The 16,288-nt window shown below is 42.3% G+C and overlaps 1 protein-coding gene across 1 annotated transcript in view; it reads left to right on the forward strand.

Annotated features, from left to right (window-relative positions):
* The window catches only part of SLC36A2 (solute carrier family 36 (proton/amino acid symporter), member 2), a gene marked incomplete at its 3' end in the record, with an annotated part of 39,602 nt that overhangs the window by 21,292 nt on the left and 2,022 nt on the right, over window positions 1–16,288 (forward strand). The window contains exons 7-9 of the mRNA XM_011985407.1: window positions 620–718; window positions 8,560–8,726; window positions 11,773–11,946. Coding sequence (XP_011840797.1) covers window positions 620–718; window positions 8,560–8,726; window positions 11,773–11,946 — 440 coding nt within the window. The remainder of the gene's footprint in view (window positions 1–619; window positions 719–8,559; window positions 8,727–11,772; window positions 11,947–16,288) is intronic.

The following is a 16,288-nucleotide window of genomic DNA, read 5'->3' on the forward strand; positions in this document are numbered from 1 at the left end:
TCGTGGGCGCGTTCGGTGCTAATCTGTGGTGTGTAAGATTTTCTTTTGGAGGATTTTTTTGTTTTGTTGTTTTGTTTTTGAGATGGAGTTTCGCTTTTTCGCCCAGGCTAGAGTGCAATGGTGCAATCTCAGCTCACTGCAAGCTCTGCCTCCCAGGTTCACACCATTCTCCTGCCTCAGCCTGCCGAATAGCTGGGACTACAGCCACCCACCACCATGCCCGGCTAATTTTTGTATTTTTAGTAGAGACGGGGTTTCACCATGTTGGCCAGGCTGGTCTTGAACTCCTGACCTAGTGATCTGCCTGCCTCAGCCTCCCAAAGTGCTGGGATTACAGGTGTAAGCCACCGCACCCAGCCTTTTTGGAGGTTTTTGATAAACCAAACTTCCCTCTATGAGATACTATTCCTTCAGTGCTTTGACAATACCGTCCTCTGGCTCTTTGGTATTGTGCAGTGTTGAAATCAACTTTGATCGTGGCCTACATGTATTTGAAGTTCTCTAAACTTCTTGATACTCAATTTAAAAAAATCAGGTCTCATTTCAGATTATCCTTCTCTTAAAGGAGCTCAAATGTGCTTTAAGAGTGACTATCTCATAGCGTTTCTCTCTCCTTTAGGAAATCCCAGACCCCAGCCGGTTGCCACTGGTAGCAAGCTGGAAGACCTACCCTCTCTTCTTCGGAACAGCCATTTTTTCTTTTGAAAGCATTGGTGTGGTAAGGTTTGAATTGAGGTGGCCTTATCCCTAGTGCTTTTGAGTGACCTTCTGGAAAGGAGCTGGGAGCTCTGGGTTTCTGTGTCCCGCTGGCCATTGTTTTGGGCCTGCTAGAAAATGCCCATGGGAGAAAGTAACCTCTGACCTCACTTGGGACAGTTGTCACCAGCAAGAGAAAAGTTGATTACAACAGAGAGGCAGTCAGGAGACAGTTTTATTTTTGTCCCCACATGCCTATTAAACATCTATCGACATGAGTTTCCTAATCTTTTAAAATCAAGATGAACCATGGTGTCCAATTTAAAAGATTTGATTAAACATAATGGAGTTTTAACCTGGAAACTTCTGTGTATTTACAGTCTATAGTCTCTACTTCCACACTTGTGGAAAGTTAGTGTTGTTTATATATTTTAAAAATTACTTTTAGTGTACATACAGTAACATTCACTTTTTTGGTGTACATTCCTGTAAGTTTAGAGAAGCACGTAGAGGAATAAATGCACCAAAATCAGGATACAGAACAATTATCCTTCTGTTCTCTGCCTGTACTGTCTTCTCTTTTCCAAAGTGTCACATATATGAGATCATACAGTATGTATGAGATTGAGACTGGCTTCTTTCTCTTAGCCTAATGCATTTTAAATTCATCCATGCTGTTGCACACATCAATAACACCTTGCTTTCTATTGCAGAGCGTCCACTGTCTGGGCAGTACCACAGCTTATCAACGCACCTGTCAAAGAACATTTGGGTTGTTTCTAGTTTTTGACAATCATGAATGATACTGCTGTAAGCATTTGTGTACAAGTGTTTGACATTGAACATCTTTTCATTTGCTTGTTGGCAATTTGTACATCTTCTTTGGAGAAACGTCAAGTCCTTTGCTTATTTTTAATTAGGTTGTTTGTCTTTTTGTTGTTGAATTTTAAGAGTTCTTTGTTTATTCTAGATACTAAATCCTTATCAGAAAAATGATTTGCAAATATTTTTTCTTATTCTTGTCTTCTCCCTTCTTTTTTCCTTTTAAATTTTTTCCTCTTAAAAATGAGATGGGGCCGGGTGCAGTGGTTCACGTCTGTAATCCCAGCACTTTGGGAGGCCGAGGCGGGCGGATCACTTGAGGTCAGGAGCCAGTCTGGCTAACATAGTAAAATCCCATCTCTACTAAAAATACAAAAATTAGCTGGGCATGGTAGCATGCACCTGTAATCCCAGCTACTCAGGAGGCTAAGGCAGGAGAATCGCTTGAACCCAGCAGGTGGAAGTTGCAGTGAGCTAAGATCGCGCCACTGCACTCCAGCCTGGGCAACAGAGCAAGACGCTGTCCCATTAAAAAAAAAAAAAAGAGAGAGAGAGAGAGAGAGAGAGAGAGAGAGAGATGGGATCTTGCTATGTTGCTCAAGCTGGTTTTTAATCCCTGGACTCAAGTAAACCACCTGCCTCAGCCTCCCAGGTAGTGGGGATTATAGTTGCGTGACCATAGTCCATCACACCTGGCTTCTCACTTTCTTGACAGTGAACTGTGATGCACAAAAGTTTTTAATTTTTATAAAGTCCAATTCATCCTCTTTCTTTCTGGTTGTACTTTGTGTGTTATGTCTAAGAATCTATTGCAAAATCTAGGTTCATGGCTAGATGTAGTGGCTCACACCTTTAATCCAGTACTTTAGGAGGCCAAGGCAGAAGGATCACTTGAGGGCAGGAGTTTGAGACCAGCCTGGGCAACATACAGAGACCCTGTCTCTGCAAAAACAATTTAAGAATTAGCTGGGTGTAATGGCACACACCTGTAGTCCCAGCTGCTCAGGAAACCGAGTGGGAGAATCACTTGAGCCCAGGAGTTCAAGGCTGCCGTGAGCTATGATTGCACCACTGCATTCCAGCTGGGGTGACAGAGCAAGACCCTGTCTTTAAAAAAGAAAGAAAGAAAGAACAAACGAAATCATAGGTCATGGAGACTTACCTTAGAGTTTTCTTCTAAGAGTTTTATGGTTTTAGCTCTTACATGTAGGTCTTTGATCCATTTTGAGTTAATTTTGGTATGTGGTAATGAGGTAAGGGTCAAACTTCATGTTTTCATATGTGGTTATCCAGTTGTCCCAGCACAATTTGTTGAAAAGACTATTTACTCTTTCCATGTTGTATAGTTTTGACACCCTTGTCAAAAATCAATTGACCGTCGATGTATAGGTTTATTTCTGTACTCTCAATTCTATTCCATTGGTCTATAAGATCATAAGTCTACCATTATGCCAGAACCACACAGTTTTGATTACTATAGTTCTATAGTATTCCACTTTAATTGGCCTATTGACTTTTTGACTATATCTTTTTCTATAGTACTTTTAGTAGTTTATCTAGGTACTATAATATATGTTTTCACAGTTTACTTTGAGATAATTAATATTTTATCACTGCTAGTAAACTGTCAACATTTTACAATCGTATAGGGCACTTTCCCCTTTATGTTGTATTGCCATATGTATCTAAACACACTGAAACACCAACAATGTTATCATTTTTGCTTTCAATAGTCATACATAGTCCTTGTAATAAACTTACTAGGAAAAAATAGGCTGTTATATCTACTCAGATATTTACCGTTTCTATTGCTCTTTCTTTATTCTTGAAATCGTATTTCCTTCTGGCATCATTTGCCTTCAGCATGAAGAACCTTCATTAACATTTCTTTTAAAGCAGTCTGCTAGTGACAAATTATCTTCATTTTCTTGATCTGAGATTGTCTTTATTTTTGCCTTTAGTCCTAGAGGATATTTTTTCACGATATGGAATTCTAGGTGGACAATTTTTCTCCATCATTTTGAAAATATGATTTCCTTTCTTTTTGTCCTCAGTGGTTTCTGATGAGAAATCTGCAATTGTTTGAATCATTGTTCTCCTATGTGTTTTTCTCTTGCTTTTATAATTTTTAAAAATCTTTTTTAATCAGCCATTATACTGTATTATATTTAATGTAGTTTCTTTGAGTTTGCCCTGTACAAGATTTCTTGAATCTGTAAAAGTTTGTCTTTTACCTAATTTACCTAACTTCAGCCATTATTTTTTTCAGATTTTTTTTTCTTCACCAATCTCTTTTTCTTCTCCATCAGAGATCCCAATAACCTGAATGTTAGACTTTTTGATATATAGTCATCCCTTAGTATATACAGGAGATTGGTTACAGGGCCCTGCTCCCCCCTCCCCTAAACACACACACCCGGTGTGTAACCAATCTGCACCTACTCAAGTCCTGCAGGTGGCCCTGCAGAGCCTGAGTATGTGAAAAGTCAGCCCTCCATACATACAGGTTTTGCAGCCCATGAATACTGTAGTTTTAATATGCATTTGGTTGAAAATATCCACTTATTTGAGGACCTGCACAGTTCAAACCCATGTTGTTCAAGAGTCAACTGCATATCCCACAGGTTTCTGAGGCTCTGTTCATTTTTTTAAAAAATCTTTCTGCTCTTTGTTGTTCAGATTCTGTCATTCCTGTTTATCCTCAAATTTATCGACTCTGTTTTCTGTTATCTACATTCTGCTATCAGGCTCCTACGGTGAGGTATTTAAATTTTTATTATTTTATTTTCCAGTTATAATATCTCCATTTGTTTCTTTTACATTGCTTCTACTTTGCTAAGAACTTGTATCTGTGCATTTATTTTAATAGCATTCTCCCTTACTTTTTGAAGTATGATTATATTACCTGCTTTAAAGTCTTTGCCTAATATTCCCAACGTTTGAGTCATCTTAAGGTGGGCATCTGTTGTCTTTTCTCTTGAAAATTGGTGAGATTTTTCTTGTTCTTTGTAGGTTGAATAATTTGAAACTGTATCCTATGCATTGTGAATATTATTTTAGGAGACTCAGGATCCTGTTAAAATCCTCTTCAGAATGTTGATTTTTGGTTTTAGCAAACCATCTACCTAGTTAGATTCAGATCATAAGTCCTTGCTCACCTTCTGTGGGCCATGATTCCAATATCCAATTAGTTTTCAAAGCCCGTAAAGTGATATTTGGCTCTACCCTGCTCATGTGCCACCTAGTGCCAATCGGCAGACAGGACTCTACACAGTAGTTCAGTTCTCAAAGCCTTTGCTTTGATGCCTTCATCAGCTCCACACATGTACAGCTCAGGGCTGGGCCCAGAATATTATTCACAGATTTTAGGAGATTGCTTTTTCCAGTTTTCTCTCCTCTGTGCTTTCCTGAACACTCGCCAGCTCGCAGTGGCTTCTTTTTCCCATCCTCTGGCTAGAAAGCCAGGATTTTAGCCTCCTACACTGTCACGTACTTCCTGTGACCAGGTCTGCCTCTGGGGATGAGCAATGAGTGAAAAGAGAAAGAAAAAGCGTAACAGTGATTCTTTCCAGAGTCAGTTTCATGAGCAGGTGAATCATGCAGCCACATAAGGTCCAACTTTCAGAAGGATCTCGCACTTACTAACGCTCTGCTGGAACCATCTTTCACCAAGGAACCCTGCATTTTCATTTTGTACTGGGGCCCATAAATTATGTAGCCAGTCCTGATTTCCCACACTCTTCAGACTCTTAAAGCCCATTTTCCTAGTACTACTGTGTAGAGAGGATTTTTATCTCAGATTTTTGGGTGCCTGTGTGACCACTACAGCCACTGATATACCAGAATGCTGCTTAGTGACTGGGACTTGCCTTGAGGTCTCGGCCTGGAGATAAAACAAAGAAACAGAAAAATAGAGTTTCTCTCCATGCTTTTCATCCCACAGGGGACCCTATTCTAAGTCATCTGGCCAAAAAGAAGTTTCTCTTGGCGTTATTTTCTGTCTGTATACACCACATAGTTCTAAGATTTGGGTGTCCCTTGAGGTTAAACTGGGACATATGGGAAGAAAAAAAATCAGGAAACTCACCACCACGACAGTTGTTTTTTCTTTTTGATTTCCCTCCCCATTCTGCCTGCTACTATTTACTCTTCAGAACCTGTGCACAATTGCTTTATGTATTTCGTCCAGGATTTTTAGCCATAATTAGTGAAAGAGATATTGTGAAGTGTGCTTACTTCATCTAGATGGAACTGGAAGCACTTTGTTTTTAGAATTTGGAGTAGTCATGGACAGAAGCAGAGTGCAGTGGTTGAGCAAGTGACTTTGGAGGCAGAATGTGCTGGAATCTTGGTTTGGCCGGGGCTACTCTCTGGACTCTAACACTCCAACTATAAAATGATGACAATGTTTGTTCAGTAAGTATTTCTTGAATGCCTACTATGTGCTGGTGATTCTTAGTATTAGTTGAAATTATCTTAAGAAGAACTCTTCTGGCCCAGTCTCCAATTTTACAGAAGAGGGACAGCCCCAGAGAGTGAAAGGGACTTCAGTTAGGTCACCAGCTAGGAACTGTGCAGATGTGATTAAAGCCTAGTACATCTGACTCTCAGTCCAGGGACCTTCCCACTCACTGTCAACAGCCATTTATCTCTTTGACTGATTGATTGTGGAGAGAGAGAGAGAGACAGTGAGACAGAGAGAGAGAGAGAGAGAGAGAGGAAGCCAGCTACCTAGTCTGAGCAGGCCTTGTGGAAAGATCATTTTTGGCCTTGAGAATATATGCAACGAAATTGTGTTGCAGGGTACAAGAGCTCAGGTTGGATTGTCTGCTCTCCATACAATTATTGTATAATCGTCAAACATCCTCCTGAGCACCTGCTGCAACTAGACCTAATCCAGAAGAAAGTGGAAAGGCACAGGGATGACCCAGCCTGACACTGCCCTCAAGCATCTTCCAAATGCCTGGAATAGAGGGAAGGTTAGGGAATGTCAGGGCTGGAAGTCTGCATGTACAACAGAAAAGAATTCAACCGTATAAGGGAAAAGATGCTAAATTCCTTAGTAACAAATATACCCATTGCTATAGGAGTAGAAGCAGGTACTTGGACTTTGGATAACAGCGCTGGTCTACAACCTGAATCTGACACTTTCTGGTTCTGCAACTTGGGATAAGTTATCTCACTTTCAGAGCCTTGTTTTCCTCATCTGTAAAACAAGAATTATGGAGGTACCAACTTCATAGAGTTACGGTCTTTACAGTATTAAAAAATAACCACTGCCAATATTTACTAAGCCTTTGACATGCCATTATGGTGCTTGTGTAATTCTCCACAAAATTTGCAAAATTCGGCCAGGTGTGATGTCTCTCGCCTGTAATCCCAGCACTTTGGGAGGCCGATGTGGGAGGATCGCTTGAGCCCAAGAGTTCAAGACCAGTGTGGGCAACATGCAAAAGCCCGTCTCTACAAAAAGATACAAAAATTAGCCAGGCATGGCAGCATGTGCCTGTAGTTCCAGCTACTCAGGAGGCTGAGATGAGAGGGATCTCTTGAGCTCGGGACGCAGAGGTTGCAGTGAACTGTGATTGTACTACTGCACTCCAGCCTGGGCAACAGAGTGAGACTCTCCAAAAAAGAAAAACAAAAAAAACAAAACAAAACAGAATTCATTTGAGCCCGTTTTCAGATAAGAAAACAGATTAGCTAAATAGTGCATGTAGAGAGTGCTTAGCACACAGCCTAAACAAGGAGTAGGAGAAGGTAGCGGTGGTCTCTTGGACAGTAAGAGTCTGAGGAGGAAATTATGGGATGAGAGACAGGAAGATTGGTTTCAAAGACAGAAGAGATCTTCAAATGCCCAACTGCCAAGAGGCAGACTGGCCTCAACTTGGATTCTCTTAGAACCAGGTATGCATTTAGGGGAAGAAGGATTCTGAGAACAGAAAAGTGAGAACCTGGGGTGTGGGGAAATGCATTGCTGGCAGGACCAGGAAGCACTGTCTGGTCCCAGCTGCCACCAGCGCCCTTTGTTCCTGGAGTCTCAGACTCCCCACTGTACAGTGATGGAGTTGGGTGGGGGGAGTCTGCACTGGAATTAGGAGTTTCCAACACAAATGCCTTTGGAAAGCAGGTATAATTCACTGGTGGGTGAGGGTGAGGGGAGGAGGGCCTGGTGAATGGGAAAAGAACATTGTGCCTAAAGGCATTCATATTCAATTATGAAAGACTGTGCTGTCAAAACAAAATGCATCTGCTGGCCAGATCTAGCTGACCCAGTGTTGAGATCTTTGGTCTGGATAAAATCTCAGGGCCCTTCCAGCTCTTAAGGGTCTGGGGCTCATCAGGTGACTCCAGGCCTTTCTTTTTATCGCCTTCCTCCTCCTTACCCTCATCTTCCTACCTTTTTTCCTCCTCTTTTATTTCCTTTTTTTCTTTAACTGTGGTCAAACACACCTAACATAACATTTACTCATCTTAACCATTTTCGAGTATACGTATATGTTAAGTAAATTCAGATTATTGCACAACCATCACTGCCTTTCATCTGCAGAACTCTTCAGCTTGCAAAACTGAAACTCTGTACCCATTAAACAATAACTCCCCATACCCTCCTCATGCCAGTCCTTCCCAACTAGCATTCTGCCTCTTTGGACCTACCTACTCCAGGTACCTCATATAAGTGGAATCAGCCAGTCCTTGTCTTTTTGTGACTGGCTTATTTCACTCAGCATAATATCCTCAAGATCCATCCGTGGGGTAGCATGAGACAAAACTTCCTTCTTTTTCAGGGCTACATAACATTCCATAGCATTGATACACCACGTTTTGTGTATCCATTTTCTGTTGCTAGACCCTTGGAGTTGCTTCCACCTTTTGGCTATTGTGAATAATGCTACTATGCACATAAATATACAAATATCTCTTTGAGGCCCTGCTTTCAGTTCTTTGGGGTAGACATCCAGAAGTAGGATGCCATTTTTCTTTATGTTCTTATTTCTCTTTTTCCTTCTTTCTCCTTCTTACATTGTGATGTTTCTGTAGGTTCTGCCTCTGGAAAACAAGATGAAAAATGCCCGCCACTTCCCAGCCATCCTGTCTTTGGGAATGTCCATCGTCACTTCCCTGTACATCAGCATCGGGACTCTGGGCTACCTGCGGTTTGGAGATGACATTAAGGCCAGCATAAGCCTTAACCTGCCTAACTGCTGGTATCTTCATGGGCTGTCAGGTGGCGGGGACTCAGGGATGAGTGGAAACTTGTAGGTCACTTCCTCCTCCCTTCCACAGCTGGGAAACCGAGGTCTAGAGAGCCTCCCACAGAAGAGGCAGAATTGTCATTGGAACCATGGTCTCCAGATTCTCTGTCCTGGGAGTTCCTCCTTCAACAACAGCCTCCCAAATTGAGTTAAGCCTTGACATCTTAGTTTGAAGGAGGACGTGACTTAAGAAGAGAGGACAAAAGTGAGAGGCCTTGGTCTCCTAAGGAGAGAAGGGAGGGGCACTGGGAGATGGAAAGAGAGAGAGGAGTCGGGGGTGGCCACACTTCCCATAGTCTTGTTTGCCACAGCCAATGGTTCACATTCCCCAAGTCAGAGTAACCAAATAAAAAAATGGAAAACAAAAACCAACTGGGCCAGCCTGGGCAACATGGTAAGACCCCACTTCTACAAAAAAATTACCATAACTTAGCTAAGCGTGATATCTCATACCTGTAGTCGCAGCTATTTGGGATGCTGAGGTAGGAAGATCACTTGAGCCCAGGAGTTTGAGGTTACAGAAGGCTGTCATCGCACCACTGCACTCCACTCCAGCCTGAGTGACACAGTGAGACCCTATCTCTTAAAAACAAACAGGCCAGGCGTGGTGGCTCACGCCTGTAATCCCAGCATTTTGGGAGGCAGGGTGGGTGGATCACCTGAGGTCAGGAGTTCAACAGCTGAGGTCAGGAGTTCAAGACCAGCCTGGTCAACATGGCAAAACCTCATCTCTACTAAAAATACAAAAGTAGCCAGGCATGGTGGTGGGCACCTGTAATCCCAGCTACTCAGGAGGCTGAGCAGGAGAATCGCTTAAACCTGGGAGGCAGAGGTTGCAGTGAACTGAGATGGTGCCATTGAATTCCAGCCTGGGCAACAAGAGCGAAACTCCATCTCAAAAAAAGAAATGAATAAATAAATTAGCTAGACATGGTGGCACACACCTACAGTCCCAGCTACTCAGGAGGCGGAGGCAGGAGAATCGCTTGAACCTGGGAGGTGGAGGTTGCAGTGAGCCAAGATGGCACCACAGCACTCCAGCCTGGGTGGCAGAGACTCTGTCTCAAAAAAAACAAGCAAAACAATTTAGGAAGACCACTGGAATCTGTAAAAGTTTTGTATTCTAACATACCCAATTCATGCAATAGCTAGCAGCCCCACAGACTTCAACAGTGCCATATTGAACAGACACGTGAACCCACATCCCACTGTGCAAGATTTTCTCCCACACCAGGTAATGTCATTAATTAAAGGACATTTGGGTCTTCTCAAGCAGAGAGTCACAGTCACTTGGAGCCCTAATTTGCCTAAATGGGGCTCCTTTCCCAAGATGATAAAGTCACTCATCAAGCATTTATTGCATGCCAATTATAAGCAGATGCCAAGCGGCACTGATGTGAGTAGACTATGACCTTGGAGCTTCCCTGTCTTCATCGGCTCCTGATTCGGTGGTAATGGTGGAGGGACAGATAATAGTGTATGGACACAAACTATAACATAGAAAAAGAAGCTCTCCAGAGTAGCAAACAGGCCTTGGGGATTTCCAAGGAAAGAAAGCACATTGGAAGGAGACAACAGGGAAACTCATTGTCCAGCAGGTCAACTCTCTCCAAACATGGGCCATTCTGGTACACCTGAGTCCAAGTTCCAGTTGCACCACCTACTAGCTTGTGGTAGTGGATGATTTACTTCACCTCTCTGAACCTCAGTTGCCTCATTTATAAACCGGAGTTGTCATGAGGATTAAGTTGGGCTGTGTCTAAAAGCATCTGGCTGTGGTACCTGCTCAGAAGAGGGGAATTTCAAAAACTTGGATGGATTTGAACAGATGGAAATGAAGTAAAGAGGGTGCCCAGGCAGCAGGACTAGCGTGAGCAAGAAACACAGCAATGTGGAAGTTAGCCTTTTTAAGGAATGGGCTAAACACACAAGCACACTTATTGATTGATTGATTGATTGATTGATTGATTTTTGAGACAGAGTCTCACTCTGTCACCCAGGCTGGAGTGCAGTGGCGCAATCTCGGCTCACTGCAACCGCTACCTCCCAGGTTCAAGAGATTCTCCTGCCTCAGCCTCCCGAGTAGCTGGGATCACAGTTGTGCACCACCACACCTGGGTAATTTTTGTATTTTTGGTAGTGGCAGGGTTTTGCCATGTTGGTCAGACTGGTCTCAAACTCCTGACCTCAGGTCATCCACTCCTCTCGGCCTCCCAAAGTGCTGGGATTACAGGCATGATCCACTATGCCCAGTGTCACACACACATTTATTAAACATGGAAATGCATCTACATTAGTGGACTGAAGGAAAATAGTCACATCTCAATAGATCAAAAAGAAAAAAACTGAGATAGAACTCAGTATCCCTGAAGCCTCACACACTCTCTGCCCCTAGCTTGAGGCCAGCAAGTAACCCTGTTTCTCCTTGTATTCCACCCTGACTCCCCCTAACTTCCACATAGCCCTATTTATACACTGTCTCTTCCTCCAAGGATTTGGGATTCTGCAGTTCTCTCAACCAACTAGAGACAACAGTTATGTGCCAAGAGCTTTGGGGAATCCAGAGAATTCCTAAGGACTGACAGATCACAAAAGACTAGAGTCTTTTAGATCCAGGGCTTTTGGTCTTAGCCACTTATCATCTGTGTCTCCCCGGGCAAAGTATCTGGCCTGAGCCTCTCTTTTCTAAAACGTAAGATTGAGCATCAGATGGTAGTGATTTGCGAAGATGCAATATATACTCAAGCTCAGGATGATTTTTATTTCATTTAGAAATGACCCTTTCAATTGTTTCCATGGAATCAGGAAAGCTTCCCTCTATTTTCACTGCATGCCCTGCTGTGACTCCCTCCTGACTCTTAGAAAGTCCCTCTCAGTCATTTTCAGAAAGGAAAACAAAAGCCCAAGTCATTGTCCCAAGGTCAGAGGTTAATGTTCCAAGGAGGCCAGTGTCAGAACACAGTGGCCGTGGAGAGCAGCGCTGTGGTTTGTCCTGCAGGCTGTACCAGTCTGTCAAGCTTCTCTACATTGCCGGCATCCTGTGCACCTATGCCCTGCAGTTCTACGTCCCTGCGGAAATCATCATCCCCTTTGCCATCTCCCGGGTGTCAACACGCTGGGCACTGCCTCTGGATCTGTCCATTCGCCTCGCCATGGTCTGCCTGACATGTGAGTAGAAAGGAGAGTGCAGTGTTCCTGCTGATCTTTTCTGAGGGCTATCAAGAATCAGCCAGAATGGGCCGGATGCACTGGCTCACACCTGTAATCCTGGCACTTCGGGAGGCCGAGGCGGGTGGATCACCTGAGGTCAGGAGTTCCAGACCAGCCTGGCCAAAATGGGGAAACCCTGTCTCTACTAAAAATACAACAATTAGCCAGACGTGGTGGCATGTGCCTGTAATCCCAGCTATTCGGGAGACCAAGACAGGAGAATCACTTGAACATGGGGGGGCAGAGGTTGCAGTGAGCCGAGATCGTGCCACTCCAGCCTGGGCGACGAGCAAGATTCATCTTAAAAAAAAAAAAAAGAATTAGCCAGACGGTAGAGGGCAGTCATGACAATCAGCATTTGCTGAACACTTACTGTATTCCAGGGACCATTCTAAAGCTTTACAAGTATTCACTCATCTAAGCCTCAAGGACAACCCCATTCTTACATGTACCTAATTAGACAGATTTGCTGGTGTTCAGCCGAAGGGATTGACACAGCTTATCAAACAATAATTGTAAGAACTTGCTGTGCACTCTGGCACATGCCTGTGATCCCAGCACTTCGAGAGGCCAAGGCAGGCAGATTGCTTGAGTTCAGGAATTTTGAGACCAGCCTGGGCAACATGGTGAAACCCCATTTCTACCAAAAAAAAAAAAAGAAAAAAAGAAGCCAGGCATGGTGGCCCATGTCTATAGTCCCAGCTACTTGGGAGGCTGGGGTGGGAGGATTGCTTGAGCCCAGGAGGTCGAGGCTGCAGTGAACTGAGATTGAACTACTGCACTCCAGCCTGGACAACAGAGTCAGAGCCTGTCTCAAATAAATACATTAATAAATAAATCATAAGAACTGACATGTATTGAACACTTACTGTGTGCCAGGCACTGTGTTCAGCTCTTTCTAGTCTAAATTTCATAATATTTTATTCAGTCCTCACAACAATTCTCATGAGGTAGAACTATGATAAACCCTACTTTATGAAAGAGAAAACTGAGGCAGTGAGTGATTAATAATTGGCCAGAAAGTGTCAGAAGTAGGATTTGAATTCAAGTCATATAAGTCTAGAACCAGTGCCCTTTACCTCCAGGGCAGACATTGAAAATGGGACTCTAATTTGGCAACAGGTGTTGTTTGAACCTCACAATGTTGTATAAATGTGGGCCAACATTTAAAATGTGGGCAATCTTCCATACAAATGCAGATTTTTAAAATTTTTTGGTGGGGCTACTATAAAATGTTTGGGCAAGCCTGGGATCACATTCCCCATCGGCAACAATCAGCTGGGGCTCCTTGGCCCCTGGACGGTCCTGTGCTTGCCTGTTGGCTGAGGTCATTCCCACTCCCTGGCTCACAGCAGCCCCCATGACCCGGAGTACCCCAGTCTGCAAGTATTCCACCAGAGGCCAAAGGAGATGGCTAGAGATTCCTGTACAGAGTAGAGGTGGCCCAGCTGTCCCTAAGATGCCTTTTGATTGTAATTGCAAAACTGTCTTCTTTTTTAAGGCCGAATTGTATTCCACTGTATGTACAAACCACATTTTCTGTATCCATTCATCTGTCCATGGACATTTAGGAAATTCTTTCTTTTTTTTTTTTTTTTTTTTTTGCATGACAAAGTGTTACTTTTAGATGATTATCAGTACACCGAGTAATAACATGTAACAAGTTCTTGAATTCTACCATCTAGTAATTTTAATTAAGAGAAACTAAAAGCAGCCCAAACAGTTATACTAGTATTCATTATTCTAACCATTAGCAGGAAAGGACTAATTTAAGGGTAGCTGCTGCTTCACACAGATTACAAATAACTATTTACTACTTTTTCATAGTTAGAATCCTGACATTCAAGAAAACGCTACAGGGAAAAAAATGATTAATCTCTTTCTTTCTTCAAATAACTTTTTTTTACTAGATGAAAGAAAGAAAAAGTCAACATTGATACATTGATGTATTTGTTACACGAGCTAAAAGGCATGGGAAAACAGATGACATATACCCATTAAATTTCTAGGAAATACGATGTAAAAAGAAAATCTATAGATAAGTTCTAAGTCTGTACAAAGAAGTTAGATTTTATATTCTCTGAGAAGTGAAGGGACTTGCTACATAATATGCAGAAATCATGTAATACCTTTTCATAAGAATATAACTCGAGCTTCATATTCTTCAAGGGCATCTAAAATGCCAATCCATGGTACAGGCGCTTCTTTCTCCCACTCTTCTTCATTTATGCAGTAGTTTTCATGGATTTCTGTCCAAGTGTCACAGACAAAAGCCAAGAGGCTAGCCAAGCCTTCACCCCCGTTCTGCTGGAAGTAGTTCTGGAGGCTGGTCCTCTTCTTCTGAGCCTCTTGTGCCACTTGAGTGCCACGGCCACTGTGAGATTCCAGGGCTGCAGCTTCCTTGGTCTTGAACTCTTTCTCCCTCCACAGGCGGTGCTGTTCAGTTTCAGCCTCAGCAGCCCCCTTGGCCTGCTTCAGCCTCTATGTCTTTTGCTCAGACTTGGACACCTTCTCAGTGGCTGTGTCTTGGCCTGCAGCAGCTGCTGGATCCCCTGAGACTGACTGGCTGAGGTGGCTCTTGATTCTTGCTTTTCTAGGCCAGCCCACAGCATTTATTCGACACTGATTTTCTTCTTTTGAAGTGATTCACTCTCAGTTTGACCTTGAAGGCAGGAACCATCCAGTATCTTAGAGATTCCAGATAGATCAAGGAATTTGTCCCACAGTATAAAGATAACAATCCCTTAAGCCTACACTACACTTCATGCATTATCAATTAGCATGTATGAGTAAATAACTTGAAGTAATAGCAAAGATAACTTTTCTGAATGCTTTACATGAAAAATCTCATTGAAGACTTTTATGTCCTATGCAGAATGAATCACAATACCTAAAAGGATAGTAGCCTTCATCTCCATTTTGCAGCTGAGGAAACAAGCTGAGGAAGGGGTGGGACTTGGGCAAGGCCATACAAGAAAGAATCAGACTCTTGCCTTCCCGACCTGTTCTGTTCTACCACAGTCCTCCTCCAAAGGAGGCCTGCTCACGGCTCCTGGGACTTCTTTATGACCAGGAACATTTTTCATCAAATATAATAAAAAATGTAAAAGCCCATGTCTGTAAAACATCCTGCTAAAAAAACACAATTTCAAAATTTTTAGCCTTTCATGTTTCTTTGTTAGGTGTTTATCTGACATGTGTGCAAAACCTGGAGAAGACACTTCTTTAAAGACACCTTGTGGATTTTCTTCCAACTGAAGATCTCTTTGTATAAAAATGATTTCATATTCTAATTGTTTGCAAGTAAGAGGTTTTCATACTCATGTTAATTATTTATTAAAATGCTCGGCATTTTAAAAATTATTTATTTATTTTATTTATTTATATGATTTTTTATTCATTAAAATGCTAGGCATTTAAAAAAAGACAAGACTTCTAAAAAAATGTGTACATTGATACAAATTTTCATAGTACAAACCTTGATAGTTTGTACATTGATATATTCCAAACAGCTTGAACGGTTCCCAGCACTGTTATTTAGTGTTATTTATTAAATGAGAGCTTAAGTTTTATTGGATATGTAAGATCCAAAATGCACCTCGGTAGCATAAAGATTATTTTAAGCTAAAAACATCTGAACAAAAAGAAGCTGGAGAAAGAAGCTTTATCTAATCTTCTTTTGCTGATGTAAGCAGGACCTCCTGAAAAATACAGCTGCCACAAATCCCTTCTTTGGGAAGTTTAGAGCCAGAAAAGAAACTTAGCATTATCATTGGAATTACTAACTGTTTAACACATTTTATCTGAAACTGTCATATCTTCCATTTGTTCTTCCATAAAAGCGCCTCCTCCTCCCTCCTTTTCCCCGTATTAAGGGGGTATCTTTGGCTGTTCTGGAAGCCAATTCATCTCAAGGCTCTGGAGCTTATAAACACACTTTGTCTTTTCTCTCGTTAATCTTACCTACTGTCAGTTACATTCACAGGCCCCCAACCACTGACTCTAAGTTGGTAGGGGAAAAGTTTTTGAATGAGTACATTTCCTCCCAACAATATGAATGAAGAATGTGAATGAATACAATTAGAGACACTCCAAATTTTGTTGTGGTGGTTGTTGTTGTTTTGAGATGGGGTCTCACTATGTTACCCAGTCTGTCCTTGAACTTTTGGATCCTCTTGCCTCAGCCTCTCAAATAGCTGGGGCTATAGGAATGTGCCACTCTGCCTGGCTGAATTTTTAATGCGTAACTTCTAGGGAATATAATTAGGGATATTGGCGGACTTTCAACTTTTCTTTCTGTAATT

Source organism: Mandrillus leucophaeus, unplaced genomic scaffold (genome assembly GCF_000951045.1).
Source record: "Mandrillus leucophaeus isolate KB7577 unplaced genomic scaffold, Mleu.le_1.0 Scaffold282, whole genome shotgun sequence".
Taxonomy (NCBI): Eukaryota; Metazoa; Chordata; class Mammalia; order Primates; family Cercopithecidae; genus Mandrillus; species Mandrillus leucophaeus.